Raw genomic sequence first — 23,510 nt, forward strand, 5'->3', positions numbered from 1 at the left:
ATTTATTAAGTGTCTGCAATGTGCCAGGCAGTGTGCTAAATGCTTTATAAATATTCTTATTTGACTTAGAATGAAGTGAGGATCAAATAAGTCCTATCATTATCCCCATTTTACAGTTGAAAAAAAGAGACATAGATTAAGTGACCTGCCAAGGGTCACAAAGCTAAGGAGTGTCTGAGACTGAATTTGAATTCAGTTCTTCCAGACTCTATCCATTGCTCTATCTAGCTGCCTCTAGGCACATTTGGAGTGGCTTGAAGAAGCCAGAACTTAAAATCCCAGAATCTGGGAATTGGAAGGACCTTCAGTTATCATCCAGATCCAACGGATCTAAGAACAAATTCCCTTTCCAACATCGCTAAGAAAGGATAAAGGAGTAGCTCAGCTGCCTCCCAAAGCAGCCCATTCTCTTGGTGTCACACAGAAAAGAAGAAGGACCAAGAAAACTCACCGGGTATAATCTGGACTATTTGCCAACCTGTGCCCACATATCAGTTCTCTTTCTTGGGTACCCGACTTGCAGGCTTGCTACTACACTCCAGGCAACTAGATCTCCTATAGTCTTCCTCTGGGGGGCGCTGCAGAGCCAGGAGAGATTCTCCCTTAGGAGCTGAAACCATCTACAATTCCGTAGGATAAATTAGGAAGCCTGATCCTGGGGAAGCGGCGCGTATAAGGAAGAGGCAGGTGAGGGGAAGTGCTAAGTGGCAAGAAGGTATAGGCGTTCCGGACTTTGCTTCTTGGTGTCTGTCTGGAAGGGCTGGGAGAATAAAGAAAAAGAGGAAGGGTAAGGAGGAAGATCGAGCTGTCACGAGTTGTTCAGTTAAAAAGAAAAACCCTCTAACTGTGCCGTCGGGAGAAGATGGGAGAGATGCTATCCAAGCCCCGAGTACCGGGAACCAGGGGGTGGAATCGGGAAATGAAGGCTAGAAGGACAGAGCTAAGGAATGGGAGCTTCTGAGTGGGGTGGAGGTGAGTAGAATTTTCTACCAAGAACCTAAGAATGAGCTCGGGAGGGGAAGGACCAGTGGCGTTGAGGGGCGAGGAGGACCAAAAGATAAAGGGCAAAGTATCCTTCTCGAACCGCATCGCGGGGTGGGGCCGCGCCGGAGCTGGGAAGCTCTGAGAGGAAGAAGGGAGGGGGTTAAGAGAGAGGAGACGAGGTCGGGAAGGGCTTGTCACTGAATGATAATAAATCTAACCTTATCTCTCTCCAGGGTGCTCTTCCCCAAAATCAGCTCTGAAATAAAATGGATCATGTGAGCGGGTCAGAGAGGTTTATGGAGCCTGGTTGCCTTCATGCCAATGGTTGTAAATACCTATGCCAACTCGGGTATAAAACGCCCATCCAGCCTGGTTTGGGAGAGGAGAACCGTCATTCGACCCCCGTTTCCCAGCTCATCCCTGGTCCCAGACAGGTGGGTACTTCTCCGGCAGGGAGCGTCTATCAGGCTTGGGACTGAAGAGAGCAAAGAGGACAAGGGTGGTTTTTGTGCCCTAAGAGCCCCCAGCACTTGCTAGTGGGGACGCCCAGGTAATCCAAGGGGCCACAGCTCCTCCTTCCCTTCCTTGAAGGCGACCGTCTAACTGGGAAGGAAGCGAGAGGAGCGTGGACTTTTCAGGTTCTCCATTTCAGCATCTTGCCTCTTCGACGGCTGCAGAAAAAGGTCCCATTTCAAAAGTAGGGAAAGGGATACTGGAAGGGTACTGGAGAGAGGGGAACTCTCCTGGTTGATGTGGCGTACTGTCTGCTCCTATCTTGCAGTGACTCGACCCCTCTACCGTCCCTGGCCGCCACTGTCATGTCGGAGGAGCTGGTACCGGGCACCAAGGAAAGCCCACAACCCCCCGGACCCGCGCCTCGGGAGGGATGGAAGAAGGGCGGCCGGATGCTGTCGGTCCTGCTGTCTGTCAACGTGCTCCTCCTCGCCTGCACCCTCATAAGCAGCGGCGCCTTCAACAAGGTGGCGGTGTATGACACAGATGTGTTCGCACTGCTTACGGCTATGATGCTTCTCACCACTATCTGGATTCTCTTTTATCTCTTGCGAACCTCCCGACGCCCCGATGCAGTCCCCTACCTGGACTCCCACGCAGGACCAATCTGGCTTCAAGGTTGGAGGGCAGAAATTTGGGTCCCAGAAGACTGCTGGGGATGGGGTTGGAAATGAGGTGCCCGGGAAAGGTGGGGAATAGGCTGAGGGGGAAGGGAAGGGAGTTTCTAGCCCAAGAGTTTCCTCAGGAAAACTGAATAGAGAAGAAGTGCTTATGGGTAGGTGAACCAGGAATGGAGAAGAGGCCGAGTGGGTCTGAGGGGGTACTTGGACTGAAGAAAGGTAACTTTTTCAAACACTATAAAAGATCTAGAAGCACCTTAAGGTCTGTAAGGTGCAGTGGAAATTTAAAGTAAAAAGATCCAGATCCAATCCAGATGTTCACTTACTGTACCTGAATAAGCTTGGGCCAGTAATTTAACCACTCCAGACCTATTTGCTCCTCTTTGAAACAGCGGTGGGGGAAAGAGTTGAGGGTGATTTCCAAAGTCCCCAATCAATTTAAAATCTTATTGTGGCAAAGTTCCTTTACAGGCCCAAATCTGACCAATTCTTGCTTCCAGAGCAGGCAGAGAGGGACTAAGGAATGGACTGATTGGAACATTAACCTCTAATTTCTTTTGACAATCCCAATATCTCTCTGATGGTTGGCCACAAAGGATTGATAGTTTGGGGGTGGAACCACAGGAGAATTCCAGATGATATGTTCCAGCATTTCACCTTCACCATCTCTGCTCCCAAGGTGGGCTGGTCCTATTTGGTGTCTGTACCCTGGTCATGGATGTCTTCAAAACAGGCTACTATTCCAGTTTCTATGAGTGTCAATCAGCCATCAAGATCCTGCATCCCATCATACAAGCTATATTTGTCATTGTTCAGGTAAATGGGGAGGTCGATTTCTACCTGATGAAGGTTAGAGCCCCTGAGATAGATGAAAGGTGCAGGAGGGGTTTAGGAATTAGGCAGTTTGGTTAGGAGCTCTGTTTATGGTTAACACCTGGTGGGGGTGCGGTGTGGAGATCAAGATTATGGCCCCTTCTCCTTACTGACCTTAGCCGCAAATAGACCAGGATTCCTATTCCAAGCCAAAATTTTTATAGCTTGAAACTAATTTGGACACAATCATGGGCAAAAGGCAGGGAGGATTCAGCTATCCAAGGAGTTGGAGAAGCTGGAAAAAAATTTTTTTTCTCCCAATCAATGAGCTGGAGACTATGAAATATAAAACCAAAAGTAAATAGTAATTAGGGGTGGGTTGTTAAATGGGTTGAGATTATTTCTTCAGAAAACTTCTTTGCCTATTGTCTCTAGACCTGTCTCTAGACATCAATTACCAACATGCCAGAGAAACTGAAGCGTTACCCTCCTTTTCTTCTCTCCATTCCCAATATTTTCACTCTTCATCATGTGTTTAAAATTTCACTTTTAGAAATTCACTTCTTTGAGGTCTGTGTACTTTGTTAAAATGTTAGTACTCCTGCAGGGTAACAGTTTAAACTAATGCCAACTAATAACTTAATGAGGATTCATTGACACCTAATTGACAGTAAAAACTTATAATAGGATATGATGTGACATATAGAACTATGTAGATATGATGGAAAAGTAGGTGAGAAGCTATGAAGATCAAACTTTGCTTCCTGGATGATTTGACTAAGGTTATCTAAATTATGTTTTAGCCTTAGGAACTGATCTGGGAAGTGAGAGTGGAAAACAGGGAATAAACTTTTGCCTTTTGAGAGATTTCCTAGGTACCTTCCTGTCTCCATTCCAGAAAATAATTTTCTCAATATATAATGAAGGAGACATAAACAATATATATCACTGAGGATGTATTTCTTATTTTTGAGTCAACAATTGATGTGTTATTTTTTTCTTATTCTATTACTTCATACCCCTTCCCTTGATCTTTCTGGCAAGATCTTTCCGAGTGGTTAGAGGCATAGGTTCAAGTTCCAGCTCTAATATTCCATCTCTTGGGCCCTCAATTTCCTCATCTGTTAAATGATGGTAATATTTGCAAGAGTCACCTTGCAAGGATGTCGCGAGGAAGACACTTGGTAAACCTTATTATGCTGGGTAAATTTGAGCTATTAGGGAGACTGTAAAAAGGCATGTAAAACACAGAACATCAGCAGGACTCCTACTGTCCTATTGAGAAGGCCACCTCTGTTTTCTTGTAGACATACTTCCTCTGGGTCTCAGCCAAGGACTGTATTCATGCCCACCTGGACCTGACTCGGTGAGTGCTTTTTGCCTGCCCATCACCAATTCAAAGCCAGTTGCTTTTGTTCTTCTCACATCCGATGCCAGGTGCTTCAATCCATCACCAAATTCATTGTCAATTGATTTAGTATATCTCTAAATTTAATGCTATTTAGTCTACTCTGTCCCCAAATTCACTGTGAAGTACTTCAAGCCATTTCTTACATAGTATTGTAACTTCCAAGCAGAAGTGAGACTGGTTCATGCTGGAATATCTATTTCCCAAATGTTAAGATGAACAGAATTTTATTATGACTCACCTAGGGAGAGAGAACTTGCACCATCTGCATTTGGGAGTATGAAGGAAGTAACTCCAAGGCATATTTCTTAGTGGCCCAGTCTCCTTGACAGTAGACCTGCCAAGTTTTTTTGGAGAAGATTGTTCAACCCTATAAATCCCACCAAACCTTTTTTTTTAATCTTTCATAAAACACCTTTCCTATTCAGAACAGAATAGCTGTTCTCCCCAAGCTTCTCCCTTGGTACATCTCAGGATGGATAGTCCCAGTGTAAAATGGTGACTTTCACTAACTTTTTCACTCCTCCCTCCCCCCAATAGATGTGGTCTCATGTTCACACTCACAACCAACTTGGCCATCTGGATGGCAGCTGTGGTGGATGAATCTGTTCACCAGGCACACTCCTATAGTGGCAATAGTAGCCATGCTCGTCTTACTTCTGAGGGTGAGTCTATTAATCCTCATGGGTGCACATACCACCATTGACTTGGGCAATCTCAAGTGGGTAAACTGAGTTTTATTCATCATATGATGCATCTCTCTGACTTTGGGAGGATGGTTGAATCCTCTGTAGCCTCCAGAGGGGAGTGAGCCAGGAATAGGATTCAGGGACTACTACTATTCCCTACTCCTAGCTCTAGCTGTGAGATAGTTCTTCCTTGATCTCTGAAAAGAAAGAGTCTTCATGGCTGGGATATTCTCTGAGCTTGCTCCTCTCCCAAAGAGAAGAAACTAGACTGAAGAGAGGGCAAAGATGGTTCAACTGGTAAGAGCAAAAGAGTTTGAGGGATGAGAAAGAAATACAAAGAGGTCCAGGAGCAGGAGAGTGAAAAGAGAAAAAAAGAGTTTGGGGAAAAGTAGAGAAGGTGGGAAAAGCTGCCATGAAATATGGTCTCCTCCCTTCTTATCTTCCTACAATTTAATTGTTCTTCCTTCTCTTAGTTTCTCTAGAGCCCCTAATTCAGTCCTAAAAAATTGTTGTATGTTTTATAAGACAGTGAGTTACGCAATTCAATAGATTCTGAACTTTCTATGAGTGGAGACCATCCAATATTATCTTCTATGGGGAGTCCCAAAGAGAGAGAAGGAACAGTGTCTGCTCTAAGGGAGCTTGTGATCTAGTGGGGGAGACATCTTCAGGCAGATAATTAATGTTTGTATACCGACATAATAGCAAATCAGATTAATAACATGCTAGTCTAATAATAATTAGAACAATCTTGAAGAGGAATATGCCACATTGAGAAGCAAGCTTCCCTATCACTGGAAGTCTATACATGATTATAGACTGAATGATTACTAGTCAGAGATATTAGAGATTTATCTGCTAAGTATGGATTGGACTAGCTAGACTTTGATGTCCACTCCAACTCAGATTCTAAGTAAAAACTTCTTGGAGAAGGTGAGTTTGAGCACATGTTTTGTGAAACAGGTAGATGTTGAAGTAGATGGAGTACTGGATCTGGAGTCAGGAAAACCTGAGTTTATATCTTTCCTCACTTGCTGTGTAATCCTGGACAAGTCACTTTACTGTGTTTGCCTAAGTTTCTTTGTTTGCAAAATGAGGATAATGATGGGACTCACTTCTCAGGACTATCGTGAGGATAAAATGAAATGTTTATAAAATATTTTACAAAACTTTACAGACTATATAAATATATATAAACACCCTAAACTTGTTATCTTATTTTCCTGTTGAGACAATTGGGATTAACTTACTTGCCCAGGATTGTCACACAGCTAGGAAATATTAAGTGTCTGAGATGAAATTTGAACTCACATCTTCATGATTCCAGGGCTGGTGCTCAACCATCTAGCTACTCCTAAACACCCTAAATTTGGATACATGTTTAATATAGAAATATACTCATAAAGTTGTGTAGCCAATGCAAAAACAACCCCAATATAAACAAAGAGTTATCTTTTAATAAAAAAGAAGAGGAAAAGTAATAAGCAAAACCTATTAATGCCTTAAAAAGAATCTTACATTAAATGCCATGTTCTATATCCCTGGATTGATTAGCATGAGTTTTGAAGGATAATATATTTTCTGTTTCCTAGGGCAGGGGTCCTTGAAATTTTTAAAAATATATTTTCATAACCATATTTGAATAGGATTGGTTTTCTTGGTAAATCTTTGCATTTTTATTTTATACATTAAAGACATTCTTCTGAGAAGGGATCCATAGTTTCACTAGATTATTATAGATTTCACTAGTAGTCACTAGACTACAAGACCATTATTCCTCAAATTGGAGGTTCCTCAAATTGAGAAGGAAGATACAAGAAAATTTGAAGGGAGATAGGAAAAAGCAGTCCTGGTCACCAGCATCTCAGCACCCGCCTATGGCCCCCTTTCTTCCCACAGAACGGGTGGGCAGCACAGCAGGAGAAGCCTGTCCTTGCAACACCACCTTCTGTAAGATCTTCAAACAGGGCTACTTTTACTTGTATCCCTTCAACATTGAGTACAGCCTCTTCGCCTCCACCATGGTCTATGTCATGTGGAAGAATGTGGGGCGCCTGATAAGCTCTTCCCATGGCCATGGCCACGGCCATACTCCATCCCCTGCCAGCTTCTTCCGGGGAACCCTCTTCATTGGGCCTGTGCTGGGCTTGCTCATACTTGTGGTAGGGCTAGGAGTCTTCATTATCTATGAAGTCCAGGTGAGTGGGGACAAGAGTGGGACCCACCAAGCCCTGATCCTCTACTACAGCTTTAATGTAGCCTGCTTGGGACTCATGACCCTAGTCAGCCTTGGGGGCTCTATCATCTACCGTTTTGATCAAAGGACGATGGACCATCACAAGAACCCAACTCGTACAGTGGATGTAGCTCTCCTGATGGGAGCTGCTCTTGGGCAATATGCCATCTCTTACTATTCTATTGTGGCTGTGGTGGTGGGTACCCCCAGGGATCTGTTGGGTGGACTGAACCTCTCCTATTCCTTGCTAATGATTGCCCAGCACACCTTCCAGAACATTTTCATCATCGAGAGCCTCCACCGAGGTCCCCCTACTGTCCAGGGAGACACATCCAATGAGCCCATCCATGGCCTCATCTACACTAATCAGGATGCTCTCCAGACCTTGCCTGCCTACCCATCCACTCCTAGGCTGGTGGGCTCCACCTCTGCTAGCCCCCAGGAGGCACTAACCATTATCTCAGACCCTCAGAGGAACTGGAGACGAAGATGCCTGAAGGATATTTCACTTTTTCTACTGTTGTGCAACGTGATTGTGAGTAGGGGTGGAGAAGTGGTAAAGACGGGAGGGGAGGGGAGGAATGATATTCTAGTCACTGTCGATTTGCCCAACACCGGCAAAGATGTTCTTTAACTCCCCCTGCTCCTTGCCCTGTACTGTAGAGATCTCTAGTAAAGGAGCGGTTCCTCAGCCCAGAGAGGGCAAAATATTTTCTTCTAGGCAGACCTCCCTAAGAAAAAGAGTAGAAGAATGGATGAAGTAACAAGAGTTCTGACTTCCCGGGAAAGCAATGGGAAGATGAGGCACTGGAGGGTTCTAAGTAAATGCTGACACAAGGAAGAAAGAACAGGAGGAAGGTGTGAGAGCTCATGTAGAGGGAGAGGAGTCCTCATCCACAAACTAGGGATGTGAGAGCTCATTCTATCTTGTGACTTGACTCTTTCTCAGTTTAATTAGAGCAGCAGCAGGAAGTACCAGAGTCCCATGGAAATGTGAAGACTGAGCAAATGAAGTGTTAAGAGTGTGATGGGGAAGGAAAAGTAGATAGAGGCTACCATATCCCAAAGTGAATCATCAAAGCTACCTTGCAAGAAGTCTCAAAGATAGATATACTCAGCAAATATATAGCTCCAAAATGCCAGTATCCCTAATATAAAGATATCTCAAATATTCTGGATACCTTAAATTCAGATACCTCCCCATTATAGAAACCTCCCAGTATAGCTATATATCCACTACAGAAATATCCCCCATATAGGCAAATTTCCAATATGCAAACACCTTAAATGTTGATACATGCTAAATATACCCTTAAAGCTCTGTTCCCAATAAAGAAACATCCCCAATATAGGCATAATATCAATATAGAAATTCCCCAAATTCAGATATCTCCCTAATATAAAAACATCAGTGAAACTGTTTTCTAAAATACAGAAATATCTCCAAAATAGGCACATCTTCAATACATAATAATACAAATCTAGATATATATATATATATATATTTATATCTTCACTACAGAAAGTCACTCAAAATGAACATAAAACTAAGATAAAATTATATCAACATAAGTGTATCTCAATACAGAAACACTTGACCCAGTGTAGTTACACTCTGCTGCAGATATAGTTAACATCTGCTGCCAATGGGTCCCTACTATATCCATCACAGACATTTACAGTATACCCCCATTTTATAAACATTTCCAATAGAAGTATAACTCTGCAAATACATCGTCTATACTGAAATTCCTCCAGGACAGGGGGATAGCTTCTTTAAACTGAAGCAACTCTACATATCTGCTCTTATTCATCAAAAGGTAAGAGCTGATACTTTGATACAGATATTGGTCTGGATTTACTATGTGCCTAAGAATTTATCTGATATCTCTTCTCCCTTTTGTATAACTCTTCAATCACTATAGTCTATATATAGTTCCATCAAGAACTGATTCATGGACTGACCCAGGAATCTGGGTACTTATCTGCACCATATTCTAGAACAAATTAGGAATTGCTTATGTGGGGTGCAACTGAACCTTATCATGGTCCCGGTTTTCCCCTAGTTCTCCCTCAGCTAAGGGAAAAAGAGAGCCAGCAGAATGATAAGACAGAGAGAACAGTCTAGTAGGGAAGATACTGGGTATGAGGAGTTAAAGGTGAGAGGAATCTTACTGAAGTTCTGCAGCCTATCCCCTGCCATCTGGGTGTGGCCTTCCCTCATCCCTCAACAATTTTCAGTAGTTTTGGATGTCTCACAAAAATGGTTAGTATTTGTTTACTTTTACATACTTTATATATTATACAGCACAGATTATGAGAACTTTAGACAGCATCTAATCCAACTCTTAATTAACAGGTAAAAAAAAAAAAAAAAAAAAAAAGTCCAGAAATGTTAAATGATTTTCCAACGATTACGTGGGTAGTAAATGGCAGAACCAAGATTCAAATTTAGGGTGTCCGACTTCAAGTTTATTTCTCGAATACTTTGTACAATACAACACACAGGATTCAGAGGAAGAATGGATGAATGAATGAAAAATATTTGTTAAATACTATTTTCAAAGCATCATAAATGCTTGAGAATACAAAAATTTTTATTAGTATTACCAGCTTTTACAGTGTCTGGTGCATAGGAAGTACCTAAAAAGCACTTTATCTTTATCTAAATAACTAAGACAGTATGAATGCTGCCCTCAAGAAGCTCACATTCTAATGGAAGGGGCAATACAATGTAGAAAAATTTAACTACAAATAGAATGGAAAGATCCCATAGACCCCATAGGGGGTACCCACCACCACAGCCACATAGTCCATCTCCATAGTCCATAATGGTAGCTCCCTTAGACATCATTGAGAACCTCACTCCATTCCAACCTCACTACAACATCATCTCCCCATTTTGCTTGGGAGGAAACTCAAAATCTGATATTTAAATATGAAGAAATATCTTCCTCCAATCACATCCACTGCTTCTTTGTCTCCATATCTTTCAACACTTGGGCAGTGGAGTAGGGCCAGGATGAAGATGAGACAAATGAAACCACTGGCTGACTCCCTTGGAGTTGAAGGGTGTGTATGTGTACATGGTAGAAAAAACATAGGAGATTTGAATTTTAATTCTGACTTAACCACTTAGTAGCTGAGTGACCTTGGCAAAGTTATTTAATGTTTCAATTACCACACCTGTAAAACAAGGGTAATTGAATAAAAGAGTTATAAAGTCACTTCCAATTCAAACATTCTCCACAACTAAAGCAATAAATAACCCTATAAAATCTATGGAAGGGATTTGGAAGGGGAATGGAAAGTGACTTGGTGTCTACCTTGTTGCTGGACCCTGACCCACCCACCCACCCATTCCCACTCTCTCTTTAGCTCTGGATCATGCCTGCCTTTGGTGCCCGCCCTCATTTCAACAACAACCTGGAAGTGGATTTCTATGGCTACTCTCTGTGGGCAGCCATTGTCAACATCTGCCTTCCCTTCGGAATCTTCTACCGAATGCATGCTGTCTCCAGCTTGCTGGAGGTCTATGTCCTGTCTTAAAGCTCCCTCTTCCCTCCTGTACTTCCACAAAAGACTTCTAGAGTCCAGCCCAAACTGATGGACAACATTGATTGGTGCCCATATTCTCCCCAGGGAGAGAAAAGACAACTCTTAGGAAAGTAGTTTTAAGTCCAGGAGATGGGGAGGGGACTTCTATACCCATTTCCCCAATTCCACCCAAGTCCAGCTGCCTCCTTATCCATTTCTCCCATTCCCCACTTCATTTGCTCAAGGGATCCTCTTAGAAAACTAAGCTGATGACAATAACTGGAAAGATAAGGATTTTAACATATGTTTTCACCAAATAAGTTTGCTGTTTGAGTTGAGGTTTTTTTTTTTTTTTTAAGTCAAAATCCTTGACTTTATATCACTTTGAAGTCAAGATTGCTTTTCTCCCACTTTGCCTTTCAATCTATACAATGAGACCTGTATTTTGGTATAAACTCAGATCCCTGAACTGATTCAATTTATCCAAAGTGTTCGGAAAAGGGGTAAAGGAAAAATAACCTTTCCTCTGTTCTTAAGCTACCCAAAATTGGGCTGCAGGACTCTCCCATATTCTCACCTATAGAATTCCTTAGTTCACTATGTTTTGAGTCTCAGAAACCAAATAAACTTGTGATTCTCTAACTGTCCCTAATAACTTATTTTAAAAAGCAAAGCAATTTATTTATTTTTCTTTTAATTCTTTTCTTTTTCTTTAAATATCACCTACATCTCCCAAATATTCTTTATAACAAAGAATTTAAGAAAGAAAGAAAAGTTCACTAAAACTACCAACACATCAACCAAGTCTAACATTTTAAGTAATGATCCACACTCATTATCCACAATTGCTTGGGGCTAAGCTTGGTCATTATAATTTCACAGCATTTAATTTCCATTGTTAAGTTGTTCTTTTTTTCCCCATTTAATCCTTATAATTATGATTTAGTCAATCATGATATGTATACAGTACATATGTGTAGTAAATGCACATATAATCTAAAACAAAATAATTTGCCTTTGTTTTGCATATATGTATATATCATACAGATATATGGACAGAGATCACATAGATATATATGTGTATGCAAAATAAACACAAATTATTTGGTGGAAAAGACACTAAAAGAGGAGAAAGTGTTGTGTTAGAATTTTGTGAGTGATAAACAGCAAGAAAGCCAGTTAGGCTAAGCTACAGGGTATGAAATGAAGTAATATATAATAATCCTGAAAAGTTAGGACAGAAACAGATAAGGAAGAACTTTAAATGTCAAACAAAGGAGCTTATATTTAACTTATAAGATAATTATGGGCTCATTAGAATGTGTTTTATAGTTCTTATATTATTTTGCATCAGTTCACAAAAATCTTATGATTTTCTATATTTCATTTTAATCCTTTCTTACAATGGAGTATGTCACATTTCCATTACATGTCTTGCTTAGATATTCCTCAGTCTAAAGTCATCTCCTTCTCCAGATCCTTGCTCCTTAAAAAAAAAAAAAAAAAAAAAAAATCCTATTTTAGTGTGTATGAGACTTATCATTGATCTCCTCATGGTATATGTCTAGCAGTTGGATCTCTGGACCAAGGGCATTTTAACATCTTTTTAGCATAATTCCAAATTGCTTTCCATAATGGTTGAATCAATTCACAGCTCTACTAGCACAGCATCAGTATTTGATATCAATAGCTATCAGTATCCGCTAATTCTCCAAGACCTCAAATATATTTCATAGCCAAACCAACACCCATCTGAGGGGTTCTGGGAGGGAATAAAAAATGATTCCTGAAGATAGGAATAATCCCAGAGATAACAGAGACAAACAGAGCCAGAAGGGAAGGAGAAACTAGGTGAGAACCAGTGATAGAGAAGACATTTGCCCTCAAATTGTAGTTACCTTCGAAGGCACTACGCCTTCAGAGTGTTTGGGAGAAGGATCACATTGTGGGGATTTCCTCAACTTGCTTTGGGAGAGAAAGTCTCCCTCCCAATATGCAGCAGCAGTAGTACTAGACTCAGTAATTCAGTGTGGGAAGGACTCACAGAGGAGACCAAGTGATTTCTAACTTAAACAAGGAGAGGAAATCACAGCTCAGACAGTCAGAATTAGACTCCATATATTTTCTTTTTATCATATGGGGATGTCAGGGAGAGGAAGAGAAAAGAGAAAGGGAGTCTGGCTGTGGCAGCTGAGGGCAGAAAGACTATTGCCGTGTGGCAGGCAGATGGCACAAGGTTTAGCATCAGGGCAAGCGGGCGTGAGAACCTTTCTGGAGCATCTTGAAGTCTCACCTCCTAGGGTTGGGAAGACCCCCTTAAATCTTGGCTCCGTGCCTCCCTCTCCATCTGCCTCCTTTAATTGAAGGCTAATCCTGGAGTCCCTCCCAGCAGAATCTGGCTAATCAGCCAAACGTCTCCGACCCTCTCAGGCTCTGGCCCAGCCCCTCCACGCCCGACGGCGTGGCCCATTTACCAACTTGTTCTGAGATGGCCCTGCCCCCGATCCTATTGGCTGCTCTTCCCGGACCAGGGAAATCTCGGGCGGTATAATTAATGAGGGATTAATGAGATTTCCAAAGTCAACAGGAAAAATCGATGCGCCGCTGGGATTGAGCCAGCGGGCGCGCAGTCCAGCTCAGTGAGAGGGTCCAGGGGCATAGGTTGGGGTAGCAGGGGAGGCTAGAGACACACCTGGACGGAGCAGCCCAATTCCTTCCAGCTGTTGTTAGTCCGCCACGATGACAGCTCGAGTCCCAGGTAAGGCGGCTCGGGCTCTGCCCGATACCCCCACGCATCTCCCCACTATCCGCCATCTGCCCACAGCTGGTCCTAAATGGGCTCGAACCCCGAGTGCGGAGCAGGTAAAGGACCTAAAAGGTAGGTTCAACAATGGGTCCCCAGTCAGGCAAGGGGCAAGGTGGGGCTTCTTCAGGATGTAAGCGGAAAGAATCCAGAGGAGGAGAGAAGCCAAGAGCATGAAAAGACCCTTAGCATCCGCTGCCGCGTAAGCCCCTGCCTGGCATTACTCTCCTAAGTTCACGCAGTACCACCTTCCAGGCTGATTCTGGGTTTGAAGTCATCCAGGGAGCAGCCATACCTCGCTTGGGACGTCAGGAAATATCCTTCTCTGTCCTTCAACCCCTAGGGCCTCCCCACTTCCCCTTTGGAAGATGTGGAAAAAGAACTTTAACCCTCAACCCAGTCATCACTGGAGTCTCCAGGAATGGGGATGGAACCCGGAGGAACACAAGTCAGGGTCTATACGGAAAGGGAAGTCCAGGGGTGGAGTTAGAGAGGGAGTTGGGGGTGGAGGGGGGTGAGCCTTTTGTTCTACATGTCCTTGGGAAACTCATACTGTCCATAACTCCAGTAGCCCCCTGATCACCTTTATGGCTACCATGTTCAGAGTTTACGTGTCTGCATTCTCCCTTCTCCATTTCCCCTCCCTCACAGCTCCCTGGATTTCTATCACTGGCCTTTAAATCAAAACTACAAACCAGTTTAACTTCTGGTCCCTCCCTCCCCTTGCAACATACATAGTAGTAAGCAGAGCTGACACCTCATTTTTCTTCTGTTTAGTCCTAAAGCACCTTCCCACAGCTGCTCGGGCCTCCTAGCTACAGCTTGGATTAGCTGAAAGGCTGCCATCTCCTAGGAATTGAAGACTCCTAGGTCTGGGGGGAGGGGTGCTTCCAACCTTACTGAGCCTCAACCCATTGCATCCCTGAGCCATGAGAGTGGAAAAACAGCTAATCTCCATCCCAATCCCCCCATTTCCCTGACAGCTCAAGAAAACATCAGGGAGAGAATCTTAGTTCCTTACCCCTATGCTGTCATTTCCCCTATGCTGGCTTATAAATCTTTCCCTCAAGGATAACATTCTAAATTGCATCTTCCAATATTCATCTCTCTCCACCATCCCTAATTCCCACACCCTTCAAAGAAAGCATCCTTCCAAGGAGAAGTTGACTGTTTTGGAAGAAATGAAGAAAATACTAAAGTGACTATCTCTGTCCTCACTCACTTAGATGTGAAAGACCAGAAGAAAAAGATAAGGGTCGTTATTGAGGGTCTACTCAGGGCCAGTTCTTGGACAGCATTGACAGATTGAAGTCAAACATGGTGGAATCTTTGGGCAAGTCAATTTTGCATCCTTGGGTCTCAGTTTCCTCATATGTAAAACAAGAGATTTGGTTTCTTTAGGTCACTTCTAACTATAGATTCTATAAATTCTGATCAGGGACCTCTCTGGAGAGGGCTACTCTCCAGAAATAAGGTGCTTAAAAAGCAGCAAGAAGATGATAAAAATGAGGAGAAAAGAAAACCTAACAGCTTTAAAGAGGGCAAGTTTATTTTAAAATCTAAATTCGTAGGAAGAGTGCAGACAAGTGGATAACTTAAATAGATGTAAATTGTAAGCTTAAAAAAAAAAACAGGTTAACCTTGGCAGCGGTAAAGTTTTGGAGTTGCTATGTTTATCTCCTTCTGGATTATCGAAGTAGGGAAGTCTTTAAGGTCCCAGAGATAGCTCAGATCCCAGAATAAGTGAGAGTGATGGGGTGAGAGAAGGCAGAGGAAGAAAACGAGAGAGAGCTGTATTGCTTAGGACCTCAATTTGAGAGGGAGGGGGAGGAGAAGGCTGCAAAGGAAGGGAGAGAATTGTAGCATTGGCTTCGAACTGGAGGAGGAGAAAGGAGAAGGGACAGAGCAGAAGTAGGATTTAGGTTTGAATACCTTGGGAATACCTCCCCTTGGGAGGAGGGGGAGCATCTCAAGGAATAACAAAAAGAAATGATAGAAACTTAGGGAAGAGAATATCCATTTCAGTCATTTCATTTTCAAAGAGGACCATGACATCAGGGAGGTGATGCCATAATATGCACATGAATTGGATTTAAGGGAGGGAGGTCTGTACCAGGTGACCTGCCTCTCCTCCAGAGCCATCTGGGTTCAGTGGCAAAATATAGATCAGAATGACTCAAAATGGCCAGTCAGTAAAGCAGTCCAGTGCCAGGTTGGGAATTCCTGATTTTCTAACTACAGGTGGGGAAAAGGGCTATAATGGAGTCAGCCAAGATCAGAGCAGCAGAATATATAAAGCTGAGTCTCAGGCTATGTGAGAGAAGAGAAAGACAATGTACTATCTGAAAGTTTAAAGAGGCAATTAGATTATGTAATGGATTGAGAACTGAAAGTCCTAAATCCAAATCCAACTTTAGACACCTACTAGTGGTGAAATACTAACCTCTCTGTGCCTCAGTTTCCCCATCTATAAAATTGATAGCCTCAAGCTACATATCTGCTGTGAGTCTTTGAGCCTTTGAAGAAATCAGTGGAGTGGGGAGTAACATAGCAAGTAATCTGTCTTGTTCTGTTTCGGTGAGGGATGATTACAAAAGTAGCCTTCCCCTGCTGGAAGATACCTGGTTAGGTTGGTGAAAGTTGATTTTTGAGGTATCAGAGACTCACGGAGGCAGGAGATGGGGAAAGAGAAATCCATGACATGAGAAGGAGGAACTTCTCCTCCTTCTACCCTAGATAACAGCTAATTGTTCCATCCTACCTGACTCTGTGACCTCATTTGGGGTTTTCTTGGCAAAAATCCCAGAGTGGTTTGCCATTTCCTTCTTCAGATCATTTGACATATGAGGCAAACAGGGTTAAGTGAGTTGCCCGGGATCTGAGGTCTGAGGTCAGATTTGAACTCAGAAAGAGGAATCTGAATGCAGGTCTGAATACAGCCGCCCAGGCCATTGTTGGGGACACATCTAAAGTTAAACTGAGCTTGTTGTATATGCCCATTAAGCTCCACTGCCCCTTCCCTGCCCTCTCCAGACCCTCGGGAGAGCCCAGAAACTGCAGCTAAGGAGAATGAGAAGGAAGTGGGGGGCTCTGGCCCCAGAAGGGATAAATCATGGTTAGTGCGGCACTTCTCCCTGCTTCTCCGGCGAGATCGACAAGCGCAGAAGGCCAGCCAGCTCTTTTCCGGGCTCCTGGCACTCAACGTGGTGTTCCTGGGGGGAGCCTTCATCTGTAGCATGATCTTCAACAATGTGGCCATCACCCTGGGAGACGTCTGGATCCTGCTGGCGGTGCTCAAGGTGCTGGCCCTGCTCTGGCTGCTTTTCTACATGGCGGACACCGTCCGCCTGCCGCACGCCATTCTGTACCGGGACCCCCATGCAGGGCCTGTCTGGGTTCGGGGTGAGTAAGCATGGGTGCCATTCTCTGTCATCACCAGCAGAAAAACTGGAAGGCAGAATCTGGGTCCTGGGGGCTAGGACCCAGGAAGAGGCAGGTGGGAGGCCGGGATGCGGGGGAGGGGGGAGAGCCTGGGAAAGGGCTGAGAAGGTCCCGCTCTTTTCACCCTGGCCAGGCTCCCTGCTGCTGTTCGGCAGCTGCACTATCCTTCTCAATGTCTTCCGAATTGGCTATGTGGTCAGTCACATCCACTGCAAGTCCGAGGTGGAGCTTGTCTTCCCTGTCATCGAGATTCTCTTCATCAGTCTCCAGGTGATGCTACCTTTCCACCCAGCCTCCAATATCATGCAAACCAATGCCCCCCACACTAACCTGTCTAACATCCTGGCCAAACACCCCTTCATATGCTATACAGCTACATGTTATACTCATATTCTTGGGTATAAATACACTCATGCTCTCCTAAACACACACACACTCCTATGTGTACTCCATCCCTTTGTAAAATAAATATAAACAAATATACATATGCATAAATATAAAACCATGCTGCCTTAGAAATGCATAACCTAAAAATTCTCACTTTTACACGGCGTACCAAAAGTCTTAGTGCTGTCTTAAGTTATTAAAGCTGCTACAGCTTAACAAGGCACTCAGGTACATACCTACAAAAGTATGAAATTCATTCCTGCACCCTCCCATAGACAGGGGCGGGAAGGGGAGGGAATGCTGTGAATAGAGCCCTAGAATCTGGCAAAGTTGAGTTGAGCCATTTTCAGCATGGAGGACGCCAAAGTCTTAGGCATTCATCACCTTCCGTTTCATTATTCACTTCCCCAGGGGCATGTCTGGTAACTGGAATTAGGAAGTCCTGGGTTCTGCTTCTGCTTCAACCACTAGAGAGCACTTAGTGCTCTCTCAGATTCAGTTTTCCTAACTATAAAATGGGGATAATGTAGCATCTATCTCACTGAACCGTTTGTAAGGATAAAGTGAGATAATATATTAAAAGGACTGACTGTTGGCAAAGGATAGTGTTTCAGAGTATTGAATTCAAATCTGACCCCCAGGCATTCACTAGCTGTATGATCTTGGTCTACTCATTTCAACTCTGATTGTCTCAGTTTCCTCACCTGTAAAATGGGGATAATAATAGCCCCTACCTCCCAGAGTTGTTGTGAGGATCAAATGCTATAATAATTATGAAGTGCTTAGCCCAGCATCTAGCACATAGTAAGTACCATATAAATGTTAGTTATTATTATTATTACTATATACTTGCCCTTATATAAATTAAATGTAGGCACCTCATACACACACGTAGTGACCTGCACAGACTTAAATATATCCACATATGCACCCACTAATTGGCACTCCCTTATTTCCAGCCTCTCCCCATCACCACAAGCTGTGATCAGCTGAAGTCATTCTTCCTTTCAGACCTATGTGCTATGGAGCCACAGTAAAGACTGTATTCAGGTCCAGATGAATCTCACCAGGTGAGAAGGGCTTCCCCAGACCCTTTCCACTCTTCCCTGAGCCTCTTGAGACCTTCCTGCCACACCCTACTTTCCATCCCATGCCCTAGAAACCTCAAAGATCTATCCTGATTCTAGAAATTGGGGGGTTCACCGGGAAATGGCTTTGGTAGGTCTCTCCCTAGACATTCCCCACACTTGGGATAGAGATATAGATATATAGATATAGATATAAATATATATACCTCTGTGTGTATCTCTCTCTCTGTCTCTGTCTCTCTGTCTCTGTCTGTTTCTTTCTCTCTCTCTCTCTCTCTCTCTCTCTCTCTCTCTCTCTCTCTCTCTCTCTCTCTCTCTCTCTCCATAATAGATAGACACATAGATTCCACACCTGAATATCTGTGGCTCCCACTGTAGATGACCAGTAAGAGCTCCTTGAGGGCATAGGGAGAAAGCAATCAGGCAAGGAAAGGGAGCAGAGCACTCAAGGCCAGCCTGGGGAAGAGTTGAGGGATGGCCTAGTATCAAGCTCAGAATCTGGGGTCAGGGATCAGGTTATCACGTGTCTCTCCCCACCCAGATGCGGACTGATGCTAACTATGGCTACCAACCTGCTCCTTTGGGTCCTGGCAGTCACCAATGATTCCATGCATCGGGAAATTGAGGCTGAACTGGATGCCCTCATGGAAAAGTTCACAGGTATAAAGCAGCAGGAAGGGATGGGGGAAAGAGCCTCAGGACAAAAGGCAGGAAGCCCCGCTTCAAGCCTAGTTCCAGCTCAACCACTAGCTCGCTGTTTCCTTGAGGTAGCCACTTACTCCCTCTGGGGTTCAGTTTCCAAATTGATAGGGTTGGAATAAGTGACCTTTAAGCCTTCTATTTCTAACATTCTCTGGTTCAAGGATGCTCACTCCTTTCTCTCTGGTTAGCCCCTCATATCCTTGATACAACAACCCATGTCCACAAATCCACAAATGAATATGGTAGAATAGATAAAGCAGGGGGTGGGGGGGTGGGGGGGACTTCAGCAGTCTTATAGACTAATATAATCATTTTTATAGATGAGGAAAAGTGATTTGTCCATCCATATCTGAAAAAAAGTTTGATTTTTCCTCAAAAATTTTTCCAGGCATCACCATGAATATATATATATATATATGTATACATATATATATATATATATGCATGATATGTGTACTCTGGTATAAATATAAATATATACATATGTGCAAGTATATATATATATACATATACATATATATATATGTGTGTGTGTAAATAAACTGATTGATTTGGATATCTATCTGAATAACAAGACATGGAAAGTTTTTCTTTAGTGTCCACACTTCTACTTCCTCTCTGACACTCACCTGTCCTGAAGCCCTTGCCCCCTTCCCCCCCACCCCGGTCCCTTTGGGAGGAAGTATTTTGCTCCCAAATAATTGTCTGTTAGCTAATTTCTGCTAGATTATTTCCTGAGAAGGATCTCATCCTAGAGGCATTTACATTGTCAAAGATTTTTGAAAACTAAAAAGCTTTCAGGGTTGAAATGAATTAATATTTAATAGTAGTCTGAGAGACAAAGGAAAGAGATTTGAGAGAAAGAAGGGAAAGAAGGAAATCAGCGTTTATATAACATCTGCTCCATACCAAAAACTATGCTAAAGGCTTTTAAAATGTATTATCTCATTTGACCCTCACAAAGTTATTCTTTTTTTTTTTTTTTTTTTTTTGTTTAGGCAATTGGGATTAAGTGACTTGCCCAGGGTCACACAATTAGGAAGAGTTAAGTGTCTGAGATCAGATTTGAACTCAGGTTCTCTTGACTTCAGGGCTAGTGCTCTATCCACTGCACCATCTACACAAAGTTATTCTGAGGTAGACCTGTTCTTATACCCTTTCACAGCTGAGAAAACTGAGGCAAAGGGTTAAGTGACTTGCCCAGAGTCACCCAGTTAGTAAGTATCTAAGGGTCATCTCCATGACCTTATTTGGGGTTTTCATGGCAAAGATATTGGCCGTTTCCTTTTCCAACTTATTTTACAGATGAGGAAACTGAGGCAAACATGCTTAAGTGACTTGCCCATGATCACACGACTAGTAGGTCCCTAAGGCTAGATTTGAATTCAGGAAGGTGAATCTTTCTGACTCATCCACTTTGCCACCAAGATACCCTAAAACAAGGTAGCTAATGGAAATAATATGGAACTTAGTTTTTCTAAGTCAATCTGGTTTTAAATATCTTAAAAAAAAAAAAAAAAAAAAACAAAGCTTGAGATTGTACTAAACCCTTTTGTAATATGAATAACCATCCTCTGATAAAACATTTTTACCACATATATGACTCCCTAATGGAGATGGTATATAACAAGACATACCAATTCCCCTTACCCAAAAAGGGTATTTGAGGACACCTAAGTTTCCAGCTTAACCCCACACTCTCTCAAACCTCACTTAGAAGCTCAGGAGAGAAGCTGTGGGATTGGATAGCATCTGTTGTTGCCTGGAACCTTCTTCTTCTGTTGAATTAAGAAAAGGGATGGAATCAAGAGGATGTGACCGTGACTTCTTGCCTGTGACTGGAGAGTCGACGGGGCAGTCAGCGGCGGATCAGCCAACAACCAGTTAGAACCATGTCACTGGCAGACATGATGCTTATAATTTGACGGCTCAGTCCAATTAATAACATTATGAAATGGAGAAGGGGACTTTCTCCCTCTACACATTTTATGTGCCCAATAACCATTTCCATGACAGTACAAAATTTCTGCATTTCTCCCACATTTTTACCAGGTTTTCTTACAGCAAAAAACATCTGTGAGTCCATGAAATGACCATTCTTTTTCACACACAGGCCCGCTTTTGCCTTTCTCGTCCTTTATCTAAATCTTCCTTTCCTCTCTCACTAGTTTTATGTGACTTTCTCCACTCCCTTCCCTAGGCAATGAGACCAACACTTGCCTTTGCCTCAATACAACGATATGTGAAGTCTTTCAAAAGGGTTACTTGATGCTCTACCCCTTCAGCACCGAGTACAGCCTCATCTGCTGCTCCGTTCTCTACGTCATGTGGAAGAACGTTGGCCGGAAGCTGTCCCCTCACATAGCCAGGCCCGGACGGCCCAACTTTCACCTCCACGGCGCCATCTTCGGCCCCTTGTTGGGCTTCCTGGCTCTGGTGGCAGGGATCTGCGTCTTTGTCCTCTTCCAGATCCAGGCCAGTGGACCCTCCATTGGTCCCCAGTACTTCACCCTTTACTACAGCTTTTACATGATTATCCTGCCTGTCATGACTCTGGCATGTTTGATGGGCACAATCATCCATGGACTGGAAGAGCGAGAAATGGACACAGTCAAGAACCCCACTAGAAGCCTGGATGTGGTACTTCTTATGGGGGCTGCTCTGGGCCAGATTGGGATCTCCTATTTTTCCATCGTGGCGATTGTGGCCACTGACACCCAGAAGTTGCTCAACAGACTCATCCTGGCTTATTCAATCTTCATCATCATTCAGCACATCACCCAAAATCTCTTCATCATCGAGGGTCTTCACCGGCAGCCCCTCTGGGAGGGACCCATCCAGCCCCAGGGCGATAGCATCGAGGAGGGCCCGCCGGGCCTTCGCCGAGGATCTGTGCTGGAGCTGGGCCAGGGCCTTCATAGGGCATCCCTTGCCTACATCCACAATTACAGCCACCTCAACTGGAAACGCCGAGTTCTTAAGGAAATATCCATCTTCCTCATCATCTGCAACATCACAGTGAGTAGCGGAGGGGCTCTGGGATGGGCTGATGGAGCCACCTGGCTTAAGTGGGAAGCGCCGGGGCGAGGAAGAGGGGCTAGCTGAGTGGAAGGAGGCGGAGGGTCCCTGAACTGTGAGCCCTCAGTCAGTCACCCATCTCTTCCTTCCTCCCAGATGTGGATAATGCCAGCATTTGGCACACACCCAGAGTTTGAGAACGGACTGGAGAAAGATTTCTATGGCTACAGGACTTGGTTCACTATTGTCAACTTTGGTCTACCTCTGGGGGTCTTCTACCGCATGCACTCTGTTGGCGGGCTGGTAGAAGTCTACCTGGGGGCCTGACTCAAGGCAGTCTACAGCAAGGCAGCCCAGTCATACCTGGAACGGTACCTGCTTCTTTTCACCACCCTTGATCCCAAGCCACACAGTTCCAGGGGCTAGGAGAAGACCCCTGCCCCAAGCCTCTGTTCCGTCCATAACCAAGATCCAATTATCCCCCATCTGAGCAAAGACAGAGACTAACAGAGTGAGTCCCTCAAAGCCTCACTGGTTCTCGGAACCATCAGCCTGGAGGTTTGGGGACACTTTGCCGTCTTCCCCAGATGCTACAGTGAGGTGCTAATGGGAGGACTATACCTGTTCATGTTTTTAATATAAATCCCCTGAGAACCCTAACCGGCAGAGTGGGCAGTCCAGGTCTGGAACATGTTGTGGCTCTTTCTGGAGCCAGAGTGGGAGCCTGAGCCTAGGGTCTGTATGAGAGTGGGGAGTGGGAAGGATGTTTGTCTCAGCAGGCCAGGACCTGCCTGCCTGCCTCCAGGTTTGTTAATCCAGCCACGGCTCAGAGCCCTCTTCCCCAACTAAGTCAGAGCAAACTTTGATATCTGGGGCCACTCCACCCATTTACTAATCCTTCCCTCTCTTCCACCAAGTCTCCCCCCCACACACACACCCTGTCAGCTAATGAGCTCATTAATTAGCTGCCAAGCTATGCTGAACTCCTCTCTCCTGCTGCCATAAAACATGTTTGTTTGATTGATTATATTCTCTTTTTATTGTATTTGTTCCCAAGGGCAAAGCAGTCACTCAGCCTCGGGAATGGAAGAAAGCACTTCCTTTCTTCTGCACCAGTGCTCGGCAGTGGGGAAGGGAGACACCCAGAGACTATTTTTTGCCCTGGTGTTATCCAGTGGTACAGAAAGGATGGGTCCCCACCTAGTTCTGAGGGAAACAGCTAGGATGAGAAAGACGTCATCTCTGGGGGAGGGGGCTGGCCTTATCTTACA

General features: G+C 43.9%; 2 protein-coding genes across 2 annotated transcripts; both read left to right on the plus strand.

Moving 5' to 3' along the window:
- Nucleotides 1-1,783: 1,783 nt before the first annotated feature.
- Nucleotides 1,784-11,468, plus strand: OTOP2 (otopetrin 2). The gene is made up of 6 exons (XM_012548486.2): nucleotides 1,784-2,115; nucleotides 2,797-2,933; nucleotides 4,238-4,296; nucleotides 4,879-5,025; nucleotides 6,940-7,798; nucleotides 10,642-11,468. The coding sequence occupies exons 1-6, from the start codon at nucleotides 1,803-1,805 to the stop codon at nucleotides 10,810-10,812; spliced, it is 1,686 nt and encodes a 561-aa protein (XP_012403940.1). The 5' UTR covers nucleotides 1,784-1,802; the 3' UTR covers nucleotides 10,813-11,468.
- A 1,839-nt stretch (nucleotides 11,469-13,307) lies between these two features.
- On the plus strand, nucleotides 13,308-22,742 carry OTOP3 (otopetrin 3). Its single transcript, XM_031965765.1, has 7 exons — nucleotides 13,308-13,558; nucleotides 16,637-17,005; nucleotides 17,178-17,314; nucleotides 18,443-18,501; nucleotides 19,061-19,179; nucleotides 21,422-22,239; nucleotides 22,396-22,742. The coding sequence occupies exons 1-7, from the start codon at nucleotides 13,540-13,542 to the stop codon at nucleotides 22,564-22,566; spliced, it is 1,692 nt and encodes a 563-aa protein (XP_031821625.1). The 5' UTR covers nucleotides 13,308-13,539; the 3' UTR covers nucleotides 22,567-22,742.
- Nucleotides 22,743-23,510: the final 768 nt, after the last annotated feature.

Source organism: Sarcophilus harrisii, chromosome 4 (genome assembly GCF_902635505.1).
Source record: "Sarcophilus harrisii chromosome 4, mSarHar1.11, whole genome shotgun sequence".
Taxonomy (NCBI): Eukaryota; Metazoa; Chordata; class Mammalia; order Dasyuromorphia; family Dasyuridae; genus Sarcophilus; species Sarcophilus harrisii.

Coding starts and splice junctions, on each gene's coding strand:
- OTOP3 (XM_031965765.1), top strand. Junction 17,315..18,442: donor TTCTCTTCATCAGTCTCCAG/GTGATGCTACCT, acceptor TCTTCCTTTCAG/ACCTATGTGCTATGGAGCCA. Junction 18,502..19,060: donor GTCCAGATGAATCTCACCAG/GTGAGAAGGGCT, acceptor CTCCCCACCCAG/ATGCGGACTGATGCTAACTA.
- OTOP2 (XM_012548486.2), top strand. CDS start 1,803: ATGTCGGAGGAGCTGGTACCGGGCACCAAGGAAAGCCCACAACCCCCC. Junction 2,934..4,237: donor CTATATTTGTCATTGTTCAG/GTAAATGGGGAG, acceptor GTTTTCTTGTAG/ACATACTTCCTCTGGGTCTC. Junction 5,026..6,939: donor GAGTCTATTAATCCTCATGG/GTGCACATACCA, acceptor ACGGGTGGGCAG/CACAGCAGGAGAAGCCTGTC.